The sequence below is a fragment of the Muntiacus reevesi genome, chromosome 3 (genome assembly GCF_963930625.1).
Source record: "Muntiacus reevesi chromosome 3, mMunRee1.1, whole genome shotgun sequence".
Lineage (NCBI taxonomy): Eukaryota > Metazoa > Chordata > Mammalia > Artiodactyla > Cervidae > Muntiacus > Muntiacus reevesi.
In genome coordinates, this window is record NC_089251.1 from 104,765,507 (window position 1) to 104,786,002 (window position 20,496).

Below are 20,496 nucleotides of genomic sequence, written 5' to 3' on the forward strand. Positions count from 1 at the left end.
AGGGCAAGGCGCCCACGGGGCACAGACAGCCCGCGTCCTGCCGCTCACGGCCCGGCTCTGTGCGCGAAGCATTAATTAAAGGAGGGACCTCAACAGGTTTTGGGAAACTTATTCCTACCTACCTTACTTTGATCATAATGACATGAAACAGAGGGAAAAAAAATAATTTTTATGTGGTTCACATTTATGACTTTTTACATAAAGGCTTTTGTGGGTATTTTAAGAATGTGCTAAAATGTTGTCTGAAACCACATAAAGCCATCTGAGGAGTCGCCCGCCAGAACTAACAGCACACACATGGAAGCACTTTAACGGGCCTTTGTATATTTAATGAGTCAAATAGTATTAATATTGTTTAAATGCTAGCATGCCATTTCAATAAGGCGGCTCCGCCATCGCCGGGGGCGTGAATGGGGTTTGCCCGGCGGCCTGTGCTCTGACCCGGCTCCATCAGGGACCCCATCGCCCGGGAGGGCAGACAGGCCCAGGATCACGGCCACAGCCCGGCTGAGCTGGGCTCCATGGGAACGGTCTGGAGGTCTCCGGTCAAGCGGGCCGCCTGGGTAGCATCGTTAAAATGCAGACGCCCCAAACTGAACCCCCTGGGCTTCTCTCAGGCCTTCAGGGAGCGAGGGCTGAAACCCACACACATCCTAAGGCTTAGTCGGTGGGTGGGGACACAGTGAAGAAGCCGCCATGGAAAGATGAGCCAGGAAACCACGAGCCCTTCAGATCCCAGGATCATCAGGAGCAGGCGGATGGGCGAGTAGCCCAGACCGGCCCAGGATCGAGAGGAAAACGTGGCTTTGCAGTCCACTCGAGAGGGGGCTCCATCCACCATGGGCTCCCGGTCTCGGTGGCTTTCAAGACCACCCCGGCAGAGAGGAACGTTTCTTAAAGCAAACGGCGCCAAGTGGAGCTCAGACAGCAGGGACTACGGTCAGGCGGCACCTGGACTGGCTCTGTAAGTCCCACCGTCTGAAAAACATCGTGCTGACTACAACCAGGTTTCATAAACTTCCAAAAGGCCGAGTCCCCAGGGGCCAGCTGGAGGAGCCAGGAGTTGCAGGCAAGCCCTCAGGTGGCGGGCCACTGACCTGCATAGCCAACCTTGGTGGAGCGCCTGGGTGGGTGGCCGTTTCACAGTGAGACCCTCCCCCTGGGTCAGTGAAGCGCCCGGGGTGTCCGTGATTCCGTTCTCCCCAGAGAGCCTTTCCTCTGTCCTGAAATGCCCTCCTCCACTGGGCCAGAGTCAGGGTCACACACACAGATTCTACGACCCTAAGTCTCCAACCTCAGGACTTCTGGGGCGGAGAAGAGAAAAAGGGAAAAATGTAACGCGATGCTTCACTCTCAAAGTGATCTACTTCACGAAAGAAAGGAATAAGAAACAACCGCCTATTCTGGCTCCCGTAGCTTTACGGGGTGTTTGAGGTTGAGGTGTGCGTGGAAACGGGGATGGAAACTCGGCTCAGGAGTCTGGGCTGTGACCGGCCTTGGCCAACACGGGGCCGCACATCTAACAGGAAAGGCGGGACTGGACGGGCTTCGAGTCTGGCCTCCCTCCTGCCCGTCAGATCGCCTCCTGGGAGCTGGGCTGGACTCAGCTCTAATGCAGAGGCCCCAGCAGGTGATGATCACACGCCACAACCCCCACGCAAGAGCCACGGTCGGCACAGCTCTGTGGGGACAGGCCCTGCGCGGCTTCCCTCCGACGTGCGGTCCTTCAGCAGGGAGCGGGCAAGCCGCCTCCCAGGGCTGGGCGGGAGGCGGGCGTGGCCGTGGGTCTGTGGCAGGGCAATGACCCCCCGGAGGTGGAGGACAGCTGGTCAGACCCAGACCGGTCAGGGGAGGGGGCGGCACAAGGCCCCGCCCCCAGGTGCTGGGCTGTGCGCTTCTGCAGCAGGCATCCTTGAATAAAGCCAGGAGGAAGGCGAGGGGCTGCGTGGGGCCCGTCCGGCGCTCTCATTCCTAATATGGAAATGCTGACCCTGACGACGCTCCAGGATCTGGAGGCTGCGGGAGCGCTGGTGTGAGGGCGGCTCCAAGAGCCGCGGTGCAGCCTCCTAACCCCTTCGCCACGCGTACCACTGGGGATGCCGGTTCCTCCATGGAAGCGTGTCCAGAGCCTGCCCGCAGCCTGGGGACAGGGATGCTGCAGAAACACCCGCAGCACACACAGGTGCAGCCGCTGCCAGGGCAGACGGGCCGACGGGCTCAGGCACGCGCTGCTCCACCGCCGGGTGTGCTCAGCGGGGCACATCTGGATGGCGGCTGAGGCGCTTTACAGCTGCTTTACAAGGCTTTTGTGTTTGTCCTTGATGAGGGATGACGAAAGCCTTGCTGGGAACAGCGGCCCTGGGATCCGACCGCGCCCCCGCGAGCACCTTCGGCGTCTCTGAGCTGTCCGTGAAGATGCCACCCTCCCCAGGGGGACGTGGACAGTCCAGGTCTTCCGGAGCTTCGGAGCCACTGCCTGAAGGCTGCCAGCTTCACGGGGTTTCCATACGTTACCTTAGAGTTAAGATCATTGATACCCAGGGAGAGAAAGGAACGCGCCCGAGTCACGCGGTGGAGGAGGGGGAGCTGGCGGCCCCAAAGATGCGCCCTGTCCCGCTGGCCCAGGTTCAGCCTGCGAGGCTGGACTTAGGTAAGCTCACCCCACCATGCAGCTGGCGCCGAGGTGGAGGAGCAAAGTCAGGGCAGGGAGGAAGGGGTCTCCAAGAGTCCGGTGGCCCTGAGTGGCCCACAGAGGGAGCTCTGGAAAGGGGGCCCCTCCACTTGCAGGGGCAGCAGAGGCTGCTGGCTGAGCCTCTGTGAGACCACCGCCCTGGACACCTGCACGGAACTGCTTCCCAGGGGGCCCGGGAGGCCCACCGCCAGGGGGAGCGGATCCTTGCTTCACCCCAACACGTGCAGCCACAGAGTCCGACACGTGACCGGGCTCCATGTTGGGACGGAGGCCCGCGAGCCCCGGAGGAGCCAGTCCCTGACGCTGACCGGGGATCTGTCCGCAACTGGAGTTGTTCTCCGCATGCTCCTGTTTTCCATTTAACTTTCTTCCAGCAGGTGACAATTAGTGAGGGCCAAGGCACGCAGGCCCTGGGCACGGCCTCAGGAGGGGACCGGTGGCTGGGCTGTCCCTGGGCTCCAGGCTGGGGGCAGTGGGCGGCCGTCTGGACCCTGCCTACAGGGGCTCCGGGTACCACCGCTATACGCCCACCTCAGAAACCCACGAAAGCGGGAAGCAACTCAACTCCCCCCGGGGCGGACTGGCTTCTCCCCGCTTGCCCCCCAGGAGATCAGATCAGGGCAGCTGAGGCGACCCTGGCCTTCTCCCTTAGCCCAAGTCCGCAGGCAGGGCGGGTTCTGAGGCCCTCCGATGGACGCGTGGCTAAAGATATGAAGAACGTACGTGGAAACTCAAACACTAATTATGCTGCTGACGACGCAGCATATGCTCAGAGAAGACGCAACGTCCCCGCCTCTAGCCCTGTGTCCCCGGAGCACAGGACTCGTGGCAAGGGGAGCCGTGGCAGGGCCTCTGGGCAGGGCCCCCACGCACAGAGAGGCCCTCCACCTCTGGGCAAGGGCCCCCGGACAAATCCAAAGGGGCAGACGGCGAGGGGGAGGGCCAAAGCAGGCGGCCCAGGCCTCTCCTGGCCCAGAACTGTCCTCAACAGTTCCGTCACCCCAGTTTATGCCGCTCACTGCTCCCACCTGTCTCCCACCTGGGTTGCGATTCTGGAGACCTGGGGAGCTTGGACTGGCCGTCTTGGGGTGGGACGCACAGGGTAACCTCAGGCCACAGGCGCCACTCAGTCGGACTAGGACCAGGAAGCAGGCCAGGAGGAGCCCAGGTCAGCGTTTCCCTCCCCAGCCTGCAAAGCCTCTGGGGGACGGCGGAGGTCGTACAGTGAGCGCTGTCCCGTGTACTTCAGGACCCCCAGCCCCTTCCCCGGGGACGGAGGATGACACCCCAGCCACGCTGGACAAGGGCCTCTGTGCCTCTCTCCACCCTCCTGTCCCGGCGGCCCGCGCTCTCCCGCCATACCAGCAAGCCCCTCGGCTCAGAGAAGCCCACCCACCTCTCCTGGCCTGGTTACAGCCTGGCCTGGCTGCCCACAACCACCTGAGCTTCCGTGATTCGCCAGGAGGACTCGCAGCCCGAGTCACTCCAGGGGAAGAGGACAGCCGAGGCCGTGGAGGGAACCGGGTGCGGGCTCCAGGAACGCCTCCAGCGCCCAGCACCGAGTCACACGGGGACCTCATCTCCCAGCGATGGGCCGGGGAGCCCCCGGGGTCTCAAGGCCCAGGGTTCTACCTGGAACGCCGCCTGCCTCGTCCACAGGCTCTGGGAGGGAGGCTGCAGCTCGGCTTAAACCGCAGTGTCTACGTGACAGTCTCCGCGCCGTGACCATTCCTATCAGGGAGCGCAGGAAGCCCCCCAAGTCCTGTAGGAGCTCTCCCCGCCGCCGTGCCCGCGTTTTGGTTTTTCTCAGCGCTCACCAAATCAAGCGAGTCCTTTGGGCCTCCGTTCACTTCTTCCCCTGGGGACCCCTCGAACTTGCTGCGCACCAAGCGGCCCGCCAGGCCCACCCCCGTGGCACCCGCACCTCCGAGAGCACCGCGGGGCCCGGGAAACCCGAGGCTCAGTCTCGAGTACTGCCTCCCGTCACCGCACACAGTGACCACGGCAGCCTGCTGCTGAAGCAGACCTCCTCGCGGCCTCGCTGTGGGCCAGGGCCGGGCCCCAGGGGAGCCCGCAGCCTCCTGAACGCGGCCTGCTGTCCGCCACGTCTGCACCCACACTGCCCCACGGCCACAACCGCAAACACACCCGCCCTAAGACCTCCACGCACGGGACTGCCGCCCAACGAGGATGACTCTGTTACCCTGGAAGGGCAAGTGGACAAAGGGGAGCCTTGGGAGGGGAACAGCGCCCCACACCAAGATGGGGACGGCTGACTGAGAGACAAGGAAACCACCGGCCCACTGTCAGCCAGCAAGGACCCAGCAGAGCACCGCGGCCCGGCCTCCTCCACAGCACAGCTCCTCCCCACTCTGCGGCCTGACCCGGACGCAGTCCTGGGGTCAGAGCCAGCTCCTGGGAGGCATCTGGGCCCCACCCACCCCCAGTTACCTGCTTCCCAGACGTCTGCTGGGCTTCCCAGGTGGCACCAGTGCTAAAGAACCCACCTGCCAATAGAGCAGACACAAGAGACGCAGGCGTGATCCCCGGGGCAGAAGATCCCCTGGAGGAGCGCAGGGCAACCTGCTCCAGTGTTCTTGCCTGGAGAACCCCATGGACAGAGGAGCCTGGCGGGCTACCGCCCGTGGGGCCGCAGAGTCGGACACGACTGAGTGCGCACACGGACGCACACTTCTGCTACTTTCATCTCAGCAGCCAGCCTCCCGCTGCCACCTACGAGTCCCAACCCTCCGGGCCCAACGCTCACAGCCCAGGAAGAGGTGGTCCCTTGGGGCCCAGGGTGCGAGGTCTGAGTTTTGAACAAGAGACCTGGGCAACACGCTGTTTCCCTAAGACCCCTGGAGCGGGGTGGTCCCTTGCCGGCTGGTGTTGCTCAAGCACCATCTGACGGAGGCACGGGGGATGGAAGGGAGGCAGGAAGGAGCGGAAACGGCCACAACTGTAACGCGGGTCCCAGGGCAGGGAGAGGAGGCAGAGGACCGGGGGGAGAGGGCCCGGCACCCCAGCCGCTGCCAGCAGAGGCTCGCGGGCCCCGCGCCTCCCACCGGGGCGCCAGCCTCGCTTCACTCTGTAAACTTCTTCCAGACAAGAGGGGCTGATTAGAAAACCTAATGAGAGCGTTTGAAGATTATCTCGGACCCGAAGCAAGGGAGAACACAAAGTGCCTTCCCGCCCCGACTCTGGCCTTCATTAAGCTTTGATTTCAATCAATTGCACACCCACTAAAATTAACTTATAAGGCCAATAAATTGCAACCGCATGTTTGAAGGTATCTGCTGTGAGCCAAGAGCCGAGGATTGCAGAGCGTGGGGCCAGCTGCCTGGCACAGATGGGAGCAATCATGTCTGAGAGAAAGCAGTGCCAGGCCCCTGGGTTAGAACATCTGGGCTTGGAAGAACCCGGGCAGACCGAGGGCCCAGTCAGAGGCAGAGCGGGGCAGGCTTCCCCTCTTCTCTGCGAACCCGGGGACGCAAAGCGCTGACCACGGGGTGCACGGCCGCCTGCTGGCGGCTCACACCGCAATGAGATGCTTCTCTGGCAGCGGCAAGCGCCGGCCTCTGCCAGGTCTCCCCCAGGGAGACGGCTCGCTGGGGCCGCGTGATGAGGCCTGGGGACCAGTGAGCCGCCCCAGGCCTGGGCCTGAGAAAGCGGAGACGGCTCTGCCAGGAAAGCAGCGTCCCGCGGGCTGGCTGCCTGAGAGGCGGCCCTTCCCGCTCCATCTCCCTGCACCCCAGCATCTCGGGCCGCGGCAGAGGAGACTGGGAGTCGCCGGGATGCTGGGAGTCGCCGGGATGCTGGCGGCCAGGGTGGGAGGGTCTGGGAAGGCGGGTGATGACATTCCAGACGACTGGCGAGCAGACCATGACCTCCCCCAGTGCCAGCACTCCAGCGAAACCCGCCTGTCATCTCCTGAGGATTTTCAGCAAATGGACTGTTCCGATCTAAAATCAGACCTGTGCAATCAGCAGCTGCTTAACAGTTATTCTCCTGGGAAAGTTTCCCACCAGGATCCCTCTGTCACTGGCAATGGCCAAGCAGGAACGCAGTAATCGTGAAAGGGATGGGAGGGCAGGGAGGCGGGAGGAGTGCGGAATGGGCTTCACGGAACCAGGCAGGAGCCCCACTCTCTGGGGCCCCAGGCGCCTCGCGCCCACTGTGGGAAGGCAGGCGTGCTCGCGACTGCTGGCACTTCTGAGTCACGCTGCAGAAACCTGTGCAGAGGCGGCAGGGGCCACCGGAGGGCTGCTGGTCCGTCCGGTCCCGGCCTGGCCTCTCGCTCAGACCACATCATTGCGACATGCCAGTGACTCATCCTAATCCCTACAGAGTTAGAACCTCGACGGCCGGGCGATCCAAGCCTGGAGGGCTTTCTCCGGGATGATGGTGACAAAGCCTCCATCCCCCATGGCACAGAGACGCCTCTGGGGCTGGTGAGCCCCCCTCTTCAGGCAGGCAGGCCTGGTGCGGCCGGACACCTGGCTGGGTCGCGGCTCAGCTCCACCTCCACGCTCACCGCGGTCTCCTTCCCCGCGTCTTGTTAGGAGAACGCCAAGAGGGAGGAGAAGGCTGGGGACCAGGGCCAGGAACCAGGAGCTGTCTTCACTCCCAGCTCAGGCTGAAGACATAAGCCAGAGGAGGGCCCCGGAGCACGGAACGCAGGAAAGGGTGCCTTTGGCCTGTTTTCATTTTTCTCTGGTTGACTCCCCAGCCCTTCAGACGACCGACCTCCGTGAGGGGAGTGGAACAGCAGGAGTTACAGTCCAGGCGAGAACGGGGAGGGCCTGCCTGTCACAGTCCTCAAGCCCCAGGGACACCGGCCGAGGCCCCCCCCCACAGCAGGCTGCCCGGGAGCGCCCTCCACCCCCCGGGAGACCCGGGCACCCGGCCTCTCCTGGCGGAGGCTCTGCAATCACTCTGGGTCTGCCCAAGGCTCCGGGAGCCTATCCGCAAGCCCACGATGCGGGCCATCTCCTCAGCCCCTCAGGCAGCGGCTCAGCAACAGAGCCAGCGGACGCGAGGCAGTGTCGGGGGAGCCCCCCCTCAGAGTGACCCTCTGAGCCCGTTTGCTGACGTGTAAGGAAGGTGGGTGTTGGAGAAGACTCTTGAGAGTCCCTCGGATGACAAGGAGATCCAAACAGGTCCTCCTAAAGGAATTCAGTCCTGAATATTCATCGGAAGCACTGATGCTGAAGCTGAAGCTCCAATTCTCTGGCCACCTGATGCGAAGAGCCGACTCATTTGAAAAGACTCTGATGCTGGGAAAGATTGAGGGCAGGAGGAGAAGGGGACAACAGAGGATGAGATGGTTGGATGGCATCACCAACTCAACGGACATGGGTTTCAGTAAACTCTGGGAGTTTGTGATGGACAGGGAGGCTCCATGGAGGAGCGCTGTGGCTTCCTTCAGTGTGTGTGTGTTTGTGCACTTAGTTGTGTGTGTGTGTGTGTGTGTGTGTGTGTGTGTGCGCGCGCACACTTAGTTGTGTCCAACTCTTTGCAGCCCAACGGACTACAGCCCGCCAGGCTCCTCTGTCCATGGGATTCTCAGGTAAGAATGCTGGAGCGGTTGCCATTTCCTCCTCCAGGGGATCTTCCCGACCCAGAGACTGAAGACTGAAACCTCGCGTCTCCTGCAATGGCAGGTAGATTCTCCATCAGGAGCACCATGGTGACGGCAGAATCTTCCTCGCTGCGGGAGAGGCCGAGACCAGGGAGGGGCAGGAACGAAGGACAGGGTGAAAGGCGAGGCCCGTGGCCCCGCGGCCCGTGGAACAGCCTGGCCCCAGAAGCCTGCAGTGACCACTGGCCTGCACTGCCCAAGACAGGGGCGAGGCCTCCGAGCCCTGGGCTGATCTCCATCTGCCCCAGAACCACAAGGGGAGAGTTCAAGGTCACTAACGTGACCACTGACAACCCACAGGGCACTCTGACAACAGGAAGTGGGCAAGATACTGGTGCGGGGGGCAGGGTGAGCAGGGGAAAGGAAGGAAAGAAAGAAAAAGGAGACTTGGATTCATAATTATTAGACAAGAATTGGGTTGGCTCAGCAACTGGGAAATGGACCTGAAACAGGGTCTCAGGGAGGGCGCCCCAGCGCACTGGTGACACCACCCCTCCGGGGGCCTGTGGCTGCTGTGACGGGGGTGACCAGGCCGCCCCCACATACGCGGGAACGAAGGGCCCCCTGCCCTCCTCTGCGGGTGCCGCCCGGAGGCCGTGTATCCTCTCCTCCCGCCTCGAAGAGCGCATTGATTCCGCTGCGGACAGAACAGCATCCTCTGGGCCTGGATCCCATCTCTACAGACCGTCCCAGAACCTCAGGGGCTGCTCTGGGCCCGGATCCCACCTCTACAGACCGTCCCAAAACCTCAGGAGCTGCTCTGGGCCCGGATCCCACCTCTACAGACCGTCCCAGAACCTCAGCGGTGGCTCTGGGCCCGGATCCCGCCTCTACAGACCGTCCCAGAACCTCAGCGGTGGCTCTGGGCCCGGATCCCGCCTCTACAGACCGTCCCAGAACCTCAGCGGTGGCTCTGGGCCCGGATCCCGCCTCTACAGACCGTCCCAGAACCTCAGCGGTGGCTCTGGGCCCGGATCCCGCCTCTACAGACCGTCCCAGAACCTCAGGGGCTGCTCTGGGCCCAGATTCCACCTCTACAGACCGTCCCAGAACCTCAGGGGCGGCTCTGGGCCCGGATCCCGCCTCTACAGACCGTCCCAGAACCTCAGCGGCGGCTCTGGGCCCGGATCCCGCCTCTACAGACTGTCCCAGAACCTCAGCGGCGGCTCTGGGCCCGGATCCCGCCTCTACAGACCGTCCCAGAACCTCAGTGGCTGCTCTGGGCCCGGATCCCACCTCTACAGACCGTCCCAGAACCTCAGGGGCGGCTCTGGGCCCGGACTCCAGCTCTACAGACCGTCCCAGAACCTCAGCGGCGGCTCTGGGCCCGGACGCCACCTACAGACCATCCCAGAACCTCAGGGCGGGCTTGTCCTGTGAGATCCCCCCTGGGCGCAGGAAGCTGCCCTGTCACCCCTCCCCACCCCCGCAGGTCAGCTCACCTTCAGAGGGAAGCGCAGGCCCACGCACAGTACGGGTCATCAAGGTGGAAAGCCCCCTCAGGGGGACTCTGCCCAGGCGGGGGACCTTCTCTGGAGGTGGTGCAGAGAGTGAGACCTGGGGGACAAACCCAGCTCCTGCCGATTCCCAGCAGGCTAACTGCCTGGAGGCCCGCCCCTTACAGAGGTCTGATGGCCTGGTAGACACCTCCCACGTACCCCGCAGAGCCTCTGTTCCAATGGGGAGGACTTGTGAAGGGGGATGGGGAAATGCTCTACCATATGAGGCCCGCTGAGGCCTCACAGGAGGCACACGTCGGACAGAGCACGCGCCATCATACACGTGAACCAGCGAGCCGTCAGGGAGGAGGGAGGAGTCAGAGGGGACACGGGTCTCTTCCCAGGCCTGGCCCCTCCCCGCACTCCAAGGGGAACAAATGCACCACGTCCCTGTAGCCAGGAAATCACCACTCAAGCGTTGACGCCTATAAGAAATGAGAACCGGCCTTGTTCTGATCCTCGGAGGACCCGAAAGCCACCCGGCCTGGCTGCCCCTTCCCGCCCGGGGACCAGACCTCAGTGTCAGCTCCCGGACACGTTCCGACCCCGCCGCGCAAACCCCGGGTCGCTCTGTCCCATCACCCTTCGTGACACAAACCCATTCACACGCTATTGTCTGCGTGTCCACAGCGGACGCTCCATGTGGCAAGGACGTGGTCACCTGGACTCAAGGCCCGAGCCCTAGGGCGTGGCGAGTATCTGGCTTGTGTCAAACCCTCCAATGCTGGTCAAGTAAATGAGCCAAGTGTGGCACTCTGGAGCTGGGTAAGGGTGGTTTTAAATTTAAACTGGAATAGAACATGTGAAATATGCCACTGGCTGGGTGAACCCGGATAAAAGACTTCCCCTCTCTGAATCTGCCATCTCAGCTGGGAAACGGGGACCGCCCGCGGGCACAGGCCGACGTGGAGCCTCAGTAAGACCGGGGGAGGCAGAGAGCGCAGGCTCGCCAGGCGCGGGCGGGCCACTGCTGCTATCGGCACTGCTGTTTCACCATCAACATTACCATTAGCCCGTGAAACTGACTCCACCTGGGAGTTCCCGTTCGGCAGCTGGACGGGCTTCTTGCCACACGGCTGGGTAAAGACAACTATAAAGAAGCCAGAGATGCCAGCAAGGAGACCACCTCTCGGCATCACTGGGGAAGGAGCTGTTCTACCACAGGGCGACGTTCTCGATGTGATGACTCTTTAATCAGAAATTTACTCTAGTGGTGAGACTCAATAACGTGGAAACATCACACAAATATAGGCTCAACTTCTAGCTCTTCGCCTCTAAGTCCTGTGTGTGTGTGAGGGGGTTCACTTAGCCTCTGGGAACCCCAGTCTCATCAGTAAAAATGGGAATATCAGCGGCCCCAGAGGTTCCTGAAAGGATCAGAGACACTGCACGTAGAATACTGGCACACGGCAGAGTGAAGGCGAGCTGGGCCGCACAGCGCCGTGTCTGGGGCGGCGCGGGGGCCGTCGGCTCCCGGCTTCCTCAGAGTTGGGCTCTGGCTCCTGTGTTGGGGGTCTTTTAGTCGATGCGTGTGTCAGATGGACACATATAATTCTGTATTCTGTAGTATGTATATCAAATATGCTAAAAACTGGACCACCATGCCAGCTGTCTGCAAGATGGAGCCTGAGGCTCCTTCTGCAAGGGTGACATCACCGCGGCAGTCGGATGCTCTGCTTCTCTCGTGTCTTTTTCCCGCCTACACCCCAGGTCAGGTCAGGGTGGGCACACTCTATAGACTGAAGGCCAAATGCTGCCTACCTCAAGGCTCAAGAGGTGGCCTTACATTCTAAGGGTGGGGGATGTGTGCTTAGCCGCTTAGCCACTCTGACTTATGCGACCCCACGGAGCCTGCCAGGCTCCTCTGTCCATGGGATTTTCCAGGCAAGAACACTGGAGTGGGTTGCCATTTCCTTCTCCAGGGGCTCTTCCCAACCCAGGAACTGAAGCCGGGTCTCCTGCATTGCAGGCAGATTCCTTACCAACTGAGCTACGAGGAAAGGATAGTTATACATAAAAAAGAGAGAATAAAGAAAAAGTGACAGGACTGATGTGGCCTGCAAAGCCTATAGTGTTTACTATCTGGTCTGTTACAGACATACATATGCCAAGTCCTCACCTGAATCACTGGGTCTGTGCTGAGGCAGCACTGTGTATATTATAGGTTTGCTATATTCTCAATATGGAGCTTAATTAAAAATGAGATTCTATTAAGAAAAAAAATGCTTTGGAGATAACCTTCTCTGGAGCCTTTCCATGCGAGGTGGATGAAGTGAGTGGCCGCCCTTTCTGGGGGTGTGGCGGGAGGCAGAACTCTAAGCAAACGCAGCAAAAACACATCCCCAAGTGCGTGGGGCCGCAAGACTCAGACACGACTTAGTGACTAAACTGCAACCACAAAGGTGCAGGTTGAGGCCCCCAGCGACTCTGGAGGCAGCAATACTGGCTTGGAGGGAGCTGTATGTACTGAGGAACCCCAACTCCCCCCACAGCCTTCCCCCCAATACCCCCGGCCTTGGAGACTGGTCTGGGAGCAGGGCCCTGGGCCCCAGGAGAGAACCGTCAGGGCGGGTGGTACCATGAAACCCAGAGGGGCTTCTGCGGACAGCAGACCCGGGTTTGACTCCTCGCTCTGCCTCTGGCCTCTGACACAATTCAGTGAATTGTTCTGAGCTGATTTCTTCGTCGGCAAACAAGGGGACTACAACAGCACCCACGCTGGGGAAGGTCTGAGACGACGGGTACGGGGCATCGGGCCTGGAGTCCCGCACACGGGAGGTGCTGCCCTCGGACACGCCAGCCGCCTCTCACGACGGACCCAGGACCACACTCCCGCCCAGCGTCCTGCGGGCGCTCCGAGCTGCCCCTGGCCAGGCCAGCCAGGGGGCCGGTCGTGTCTCCTCTCCGATCTACGTGTCAGGGGAGCCCCTTAACTCACAGGTCTCGGTACTGGTCAAAGGCGTTGTTGGCTTCCACCTCCAGCTTCCTCAGCCGAGCAGAAGGCATGGCCCCGTCTTCCAGGGGAGGGTCATACTTGTTACTCCATGGTGACCTGCAGGGCAGAGGGAAAAGGTCACACGACTTGTTCCAGGCAGACGGGGCCGTTGAGCCTGTCAGCCCCAGCTTCTGAGATTTCAAAGGAGCAGCCGCGACCTGCAGGCCCTGGCCACAGACGTGGCATCTGCTTTCTAGAGGCTCGGAGAGCAAAGGCTCAGAGCGTCAGACCTGGGTGTTGCAGCCAGGCCCCAGCTCTCACTGGCTGTATGTTTCCAACATGTGTCTTGACTTTTCTGAGTCCCCTTTGCCTCGTGTGTAAACAGAGGCTACTCTTTACCCAGAGGGCTGCTTCGAGGAGCAAAGCAGGAAAGTACATCAAGAGCCCAGAGAGCGGCATCTTTTAAAAATCTTCCTTTTTCTCACCACTGTACTGATGAAGAGAGACCCCTCAGTCCCTCCTGACTTGCCAGCCATTCTGGAGAAAATGTGACTCTCCTCACAGATCGTCTCAGACAATTAAGGATTAAAATGAGAGCTGTCGGTTAGGGCAGCAAGAGACCGCAGATCACATGCAAGGACACCCCAGGGACGGAGTCCTCCCCGTGGCAGAGGACGGCCCTCCAGCCTCCACGGGCTGCGTGCACACAGAACATTGCGGAGTAATGAGAACCAGCCTCACTTTTTCCAGCCCAAAGACTCGCTGTGCTTTTAGAAATGTGTTCTGCCACATCAGGAAAGCATTTAACCACAGAGGGTGCTGGGAAGGTGGCTGTAAGGGAAACGCACTCGTTAATTCCCGCAGGTGGACGCCACAGGGCTGGGGGTGCAAAGGAGAGAGGGGGAAAGAGAGGCGGGCAGGGCGACGCGGAATCCGGACCAAGTCCTTCACACCCTGGGCTGTAAACAGCAAGACGCGCCGGTGGTCAGAAACCCTACTGCCTTTCCCGTCTCCCAGCCCCGACCACACCACTTCATGTCGCGAAGGACTCAGAATTGACTGATTTGGGATTGACGGTAAGGGACAAAAGGCATCCCTGTCTCCTTAACGAATCCTGTGTACAAACATCTTTCTCCCTGGCACCTGACGCCCGGCACCTACTTCAGCAGATCCATCATGTCAGCTGGGCAACTTCCCCGTCGTCCTCGGGCAGAGGCCCCCCTTTCAAGGCTGCGGGCCCACACAGGTGAGTGAGGGCAGAGTCGCTGTGCCAGGGGACCCCGAGGGTCTCCCCGCAGTAGCTGCCCTCAGAGCAAGAGGTGCCTGGGCAGCCTTCTTTCCACACCAGTCCCCACCTCACTCATGCGTGTTGGGAGACCCTGCATGCAACAAGGGCGTGAGCCGTCCCCGCTGCCCCGTGACCAGCAGGGAGCCCGCGGGTCACACTGGCTGTGCCCAGGCCACAGGCAAGGGTGCCGGGGCCCTGACGCTCCCCTCTCCCGCCCCGGGCAGGGCTGGTCTCACCGCGCTCACCCCTCAGAACAGCGCTGCCTGGCACAACTTCCCCAACAATGGCAGTGCTCTGCGTCCAGAACGGTAGCCGGGAGCTTTAGGTGGCTCCTGAGCACTGGTGCGGCTGCGGAATTGAATCCTAGAACTTTACTGAACTGGAAACTAGTTTAGACGGTCAACTTGAGAAGCTAAGCTCCTGGAGGGCAGGGGCCGTGTCTGTCCTGCTTCCCACCTGGAAGGGGGCCTGGCGCTCCACCACCTGCTCGTGGGTCACTGCATGCCCGTCTCCACCCTGACACGCAGCAGGAGGAACCGGTTCTCCGCCTGTGTCCCCACCCCTTGCCACAGTCACAGCCCGGCCCCCACCTTGCCCGGGGCAGCAAGGGTGCTCTGGGCAGGAGCCCACGGCACGCTCTGCCCTCGGGGCCCAGCGCCCAGCACGGGGCGGGGAGGAAAGGACCCCTGGCCAATCTGGCGGGTGCGCCTCTGAGCCGACAGAGATGAAGCAACTCTCTGCTCTTTCTGCTGGGGGACACCTAAGAATTAAGAAAAAAAAAGAAAAAATCAACGAAGACCTCCTACCAGACCCAAAGGTGAAGAGGGCTATCACCACCACTATTTATACATAAACCAGGAGGCTTTACCTTCGCTCGCCAGAGGGGGTGGAAAGGAATCCGAGTGTGAGAGCCTCCACTCCTCACCTGCCCTGCAGGCAGCCTCAGAGGCCTGCCCTTCGCAGCTTCACGACCACTGCTGTCTGGGGGCGGGGGGTGCTGCAAGACCCGCCCAGCCGGATTTTGTTTAAAGGTGACCCGATTGAGACATAGGAGCCCATCTCTCTTGCTGACTGGGAGTCTGGAATTTTCAAGAAGCCTGTAACTCACATCTCCCCTGGCTCACAGACGACAGCATTTCCAGCCGTTAGTCCTGGAGCCGGGGTAATTGTAGCTGGGGAAAAAAATCATAACATTACCCAGAATATTCTGAGTGGAAGGGGCACTCAGAACACATTAAAGAGCTTAAATGGAGGCCATTTGAAAAAAGACAGATGGACAGGAACGCTTAGATTTCAAAAGTCAGGCTTTTCATTTCCCTCGGAGAATGCTTTTTGTTTCAGCTAACAGGTTTCAAACAGCGCTGCTGGCAAACTGTCACACCATAAGGATCTTATTTAAGCAAACGATCAAACACAGTTAGGACAGAAATGTGTGGAGAAAATCAGAAGACCTTGAAGTTGTATACCGAGAAAAGAAAAAAGGAGAGCCCTGTGCCCGGGCTCCTCTTCGGCCGAAGACCCCCAGGCCCCTGGGAGCCCCCAGGAATGCAGATGGGAGCCGGCAGGGTGACCCGGAGTGGACACAACCCCAGCCTTCCAGCAGCCACTGGGGAAGAGCTGTCTCATGCAGCAAGCCCGAATTTTCAGGAGGAAACAAGAAATGTGACGACAATGTTGACTTAGCAAGCCTCAGCTCTGGGGCCCCTCTTCCAGGATGCCCCCACTGAGGACGGGACGCGGCCCTCTGCCCACGACCCGGCAGTGGCCAGCCCCCTCAGGCTGAGCCGGACCTGCCTCAGGCGGTCTCACCAACTTGGAGCCGGATGCCTACCTCTGTACCTCCATCCCCACCCAGACCTCCCTGGACTCAAGAACATGCACAGGCTGTCTGACTCTCCACTTCCATCCGCTGGGCATCTGCAGCTTAAGACGCCCCCAAATCCGCCCCCGCCCAGAGCCTTCCTCACCTCCATGGTCAGGCGCCGCCCCCCCCAATCTCTCCAGCCGCTCCTCCCCCATCCCCTCCATCGGCAAACCCCACTGGCTCTGCTTCTCAGACCGACCTCAAACCTGACCACCTCTCCCTGCCTCCGCTCTGGGCTCCAGTCTGGATCAGGCAGAAGTACACTCTTCACCCAACTTCCATCTGAAGCTAGGAAAGGCACACCCTAGCTGTCTGGTCTCTTTTAAGTAGCATTAGTTCTTTGTAATCCCCCCCCCCCCCCCCCCCAAGTTCTGGAGAACGGCTGCCCATCCCAAAATTCTTGCCTGGAGAATCCCCACAGACAGAGGCTCCGGCGGCCACCGCCCACGGGGTCAGACAGGACTGAGCCACTGACACTTCCCCCACTTCACTTTCTGTGCTGGGCGGCACTCCAGGGGCATTGCTTCCCTTGACCCCCAGCACCCTGCACTGGCCTGCGTCCCCTCGCCCTGCCTTCAAGGCCTCTGGCCTCCCCTCCACCCCACGCTCCCCTCCCTGCCGGGCTCACTGGACAACGCGTCCCACCCAGAGCCTTCACGCGGGATGCTCTGCCCCCAGACCTGCGCGGGAGGGAACCTTCTCGTCCTGAAGGCCATGTCAGCCTTGACCAGCCTGTCCCAGCCGGGCCTGCCGCCCCCTCCCGCCTCTCCCTATCCTTGTCCACTTTTCAACAATCTCCACGGTTTCCGCATCTGCTTACTCTCTGGATTCCTCCGCAGGACACACGGGCTCCACAGAAGAGCGCCTCAGGCCCTGCTCCCCGAGACAGGCCGCCGCGCGCCTGGTGAGGAGGGCGAGCCCTGCTCCCCGAGACGGGCCGCTGCGCGCCCGGTGAGGAGAGTGAGCCCTGCTCCCCGAGACGGGCCGCTGCGCGCCCGGTGAGGAGGGTGAGCCCTGCCCCCTCCACCTGACACCCGAGAGAACCAGGACCCAGAGGCTGACCCGCAGAGGGCCCAGCCGCTCCTGCAGGCGGTGCTGCCCCGGAGCCCGCGCCGACTCCCCTGCGGTTTTCTCCTGCTTTTACTTCTCAGGGCCCACCCGGCCCCCAGAGAGCACGAGGCCAAGGCAACGAGACTTAACCCAGGCTCTGTGGCCTCTACAGAAACCTAAGCCGACAGTGTTCCTCCACCATTCTCCAAGGCACTGACCATCGCCAACCATCCCGGGAATACTGGGCGGGTTTAAGGTTTCCCCATCTTTCCCCCATTCCATCTTTATCAGGGCCTCCCTGATGGCTCAGTTGGTAAAAAAATCCACCTGCAATGCAGGAGACCCCGATTCGATTCCGGGGTCAGGGAGATCCCCTGGAGGCGGGACAGGCTACCCACTCCAGTATTCTGGCCTGGAGAATTGCATGAACTGTATAGCCCATGGGGTTGCAAACAGCTGGACACGACTAAGCGACTTTCACTTTCACCTTTTTTTTTTAATATTTAAGAACTTCTAGGCAACTTTAAAAACCTAGCTCAGACATCCCCTCCTTCAGGAAGTCTTCCTGGAGTCGACCCTGGCCTTCTCTATGCAGCCCTCAATAAGTCTGGCTCTGGCTGCAGGGATCAAGTCACAGAGTGACCAGATCCCGGTGTGTCCCTTGCTCTAACCTAGTGATCACCTGGGGGCAGGGATGAACACTGACTCAGTAATTCACAGCTCTGGAAAGGGTGATGGTGAGACAAAGGGAGGCCCCATGTCTGTCTGACAAGCTTCATTCACACGTCCTTAAGCACACAGGCCCTCCCTGCACGTGGGATCCCTGTCATGCGCACACCCTGGACCTTCTCCTTTGCAGGATTCGATGTGATGTTTAATGAAGAAGCTCGTTTTTTAACAACATCTCTCTCCCGTTAGGACTGTAAGCCCCACCAGGGCAGAGGCCCCCTCTTCACTGCTGCACCTCCAATGCGCACTAGAAGTGTTCCACAAACATCGACTGGTCGAGACTGGATGGCAGGATGATGGCAGGATGGACAGAACAGGAGGAAGAAGGCTGATGGGCCTTCAGCTGTCAAAGTCAGAGGCCCCTGAGCTGCTAGCAGCAGCAGTTAGTGGCCACGGTGGGCCTGGCACGCCTGCTGCGTTCCCGGGGCGCGAGCTCACCTGTAGGAGTCCCCATCTCTGTTGTAGTCACACAAGAGGTAATCCTTCCCCACCACCTTGTCTCTGGCGATTTTCAGAGGCTGGTCAACAGAAGACAGGAGGTCCTCACAGAGGCTGGGGACCTGGCAGAAAGAGAAGAGAAGGCAGAACAGGGGTTAAGATCACGCGTCGGGCCCCGGGTGGCGGGCGGCATCTGCAGCCGGCCCGTGGTCAGCATATTCAACATCTGGCCCTTGGTATCCTGCCAGAATCAGGGGCCCGTTCCTTTCTTTTCCACATGTGTCTGATACCAACTGCGTCCCGCTGTAAAGAAACCTGTTCTTGGATTACAGTGGAGCGTGAGTTCCCACACGGCCTCCCCTCCAAACTGCGAGCAGCTTTAATGACGGGGCTGCCAGGGTGGTCCAGTGCACGGAAGTGCGTGTGTGCTGGGGACCGGTCTCTGGGCGGCAGAGCACGCCCTGGGGTCCTGGGAAGATGGGAAACGCTGCACATGATCGGGAGCCGCAGAACGCGGGGGAAGAGCCTGTCCATGCCGGGCGCTCTGCAGGCTCCCACGCCGGGCGGAGCTTCCAATTCTTTCCAGGCCCCCGGCCGGGCGTTACCAGGTCGGCGAGCAGCATCAGCCCTACCTGCAGCAACGGTAGCGTCCCGCCAGCTTCCCACAGCCTGAGCCCCAGCTCCTGTGCTCAGGCTGACCCCCCTGGGACCCCTCACTGAGGGGGGCGCCCGGAATCCCAGGGCACACGCTGCTAAACTGGACCCAGAGCTCTGCTAGGAACCAGGCCTCTGGCCTCTTCCTCCCAACTCAAACATCAACTTCCACCAAAATATTCCAGGCAGGGAGGGCTGCGTTCTCAGGAATGGATTCCTCCAGGTTTGAGTCACTTCCACACTATATTTTCAACGTGCTGACTTATGCGCTTCATGGGCCTGGGTTAACGGAGGCCCCACCGTATCATTTACCAGACAAGTCGGCTGCCAACGGCACCAACAACCCTTCCACACAGAAAAGTTAGATCGTGTGGCAGACACCCAGCAGAGGGGCTGACACCCACGGCAGTCCCTGGGGGCCCCGGAAGACCCTCGCCGCGACCAGACACACGGACGGGGGTCGCCGCCACCTCGGAGACCGCCGGTCTCCACGGGCTTCTCGAGGCACCTCTGCGGACTGCGGGGTGCTTCCAGACTCAGCTCAGAAGGCACTGTCTGGCACACCCCGGAGACGGCGACCATGCCCGCGGCTCACAGCTGTTCTGTGCGAGCAAAAACTGGGCAGCACCCCCCACACACACACCCCACTGACCCCCTTACACGGCCGCTTATTTCAGAATTCCTTCTGGAAGCAAAACCCACCTGAGTGCTCGACTCTCTCCCCGGAAAAGACACACAAACAAAACTGGGCTGTTCTCAGTTCGTTTTGGTGCTGAGAACACCACGCGTCGGTCACGCATCATGCCCCACGCCGGGCCCTTCACAGACGGTATGCTGCCTACTGGAAGCTCACGCCGTCTTGTGAAGTCGTGATGTATTACTCCCACCCCACAGTCCTGAGTTCACCCAAGGCCCACACAAGCAGAGAACAGCAGGGGGAGAAGTCTCGCCCTCTGACTGGAACCCTGGTTTAATACACAGCAACGAGGAAGGAGGAAGTCAACATTAAAAAACTAAGATCACGGCATCCAGTCCCCTCACTTCATGGCAAGCAGAAGCGGAGGAAGTGGAAGCAGGGGCAGATTTTATTTTCTTGGGCTCTAAAATCACTGAAGCAGTGACTGCAGTGACGAAATTAAAAGATGCTTGTGCCTTGGAAGGAAACTCTGACAAACCTAGATGGTGTATTAAAAACAGGGACATCACTTTGTCAACCAAGGTCCATACAGTCAAAGCTGCGGTTTTTCTGGAAGTCAGATACAGATGTGGAAGTAAAAGTCGCCCAGTCATGTCCAACTCTTTGCGACCCCAAGGACTGTGTGGTTCCTGAGCTCTCCAGGCGAGAACGCGGGAGTGGGTAACCATTCCCTTCTCCAGGGGATCTTCCCAACCCAGGGATCGAACCCAGATCTCCTGCATCGAAGGTGGATTCTTTACCAGCTAAACCCCCAGGGAAGCCCAAGAAAACTGGAGTGGGTAGCCTATCCCTTCTCCAGGGGATCTTCCTGACCCAGGAATCGAACCGGGGTCTCCTGCATTACAGGTGGATTCTTTACCTGCTGATCTATTAGGGAAGCCCATAGATGTGAGAGTTGTACCATAAAGAAGGCTGAGTGCTGAAGAATTGATGCTTTTGAACTGTGGTGTTGGCGAAGACTCTTGAGAACAGCAAGGAGATGCAACCAGTCCATCCTAAAGGAAATCCA

The 20,496-nt window shown here is 60.4% G+C and overlaps 1 protein-coding gene across 3 annotated transcripts in view; it reads right to left on the reverse strand.

Annotated features, from left to right (window-relative positions):
• CAPZB (capping actin protein of muscle Z-line subunit beta) overlaps nt 1-20,496 on the reverse strand; it is a 135,140-nt gene that overhangs the window by 20,712 nt on the left and 93,932 nt on the right. For all 3 annotated transcript variants that reach the window (XM_065929948.1, XM_065929947.1, XM_065929946.1), the window contains exons 3-4: nt 18,137-18,258; nt 12,771-12,884 (exon numbers count right to left, since the gene is read on the reverse strand). In XM_065929948.1, coding sequence (XP_065786020.1) covers nt 12,771-12,884; nt 18,137-18,258 — 236 coding nt within the window. The remainder of the gene's footprint in view (nt 1-12,770; nt 12,885-18,136; nt 18,259-20,496) is intronic.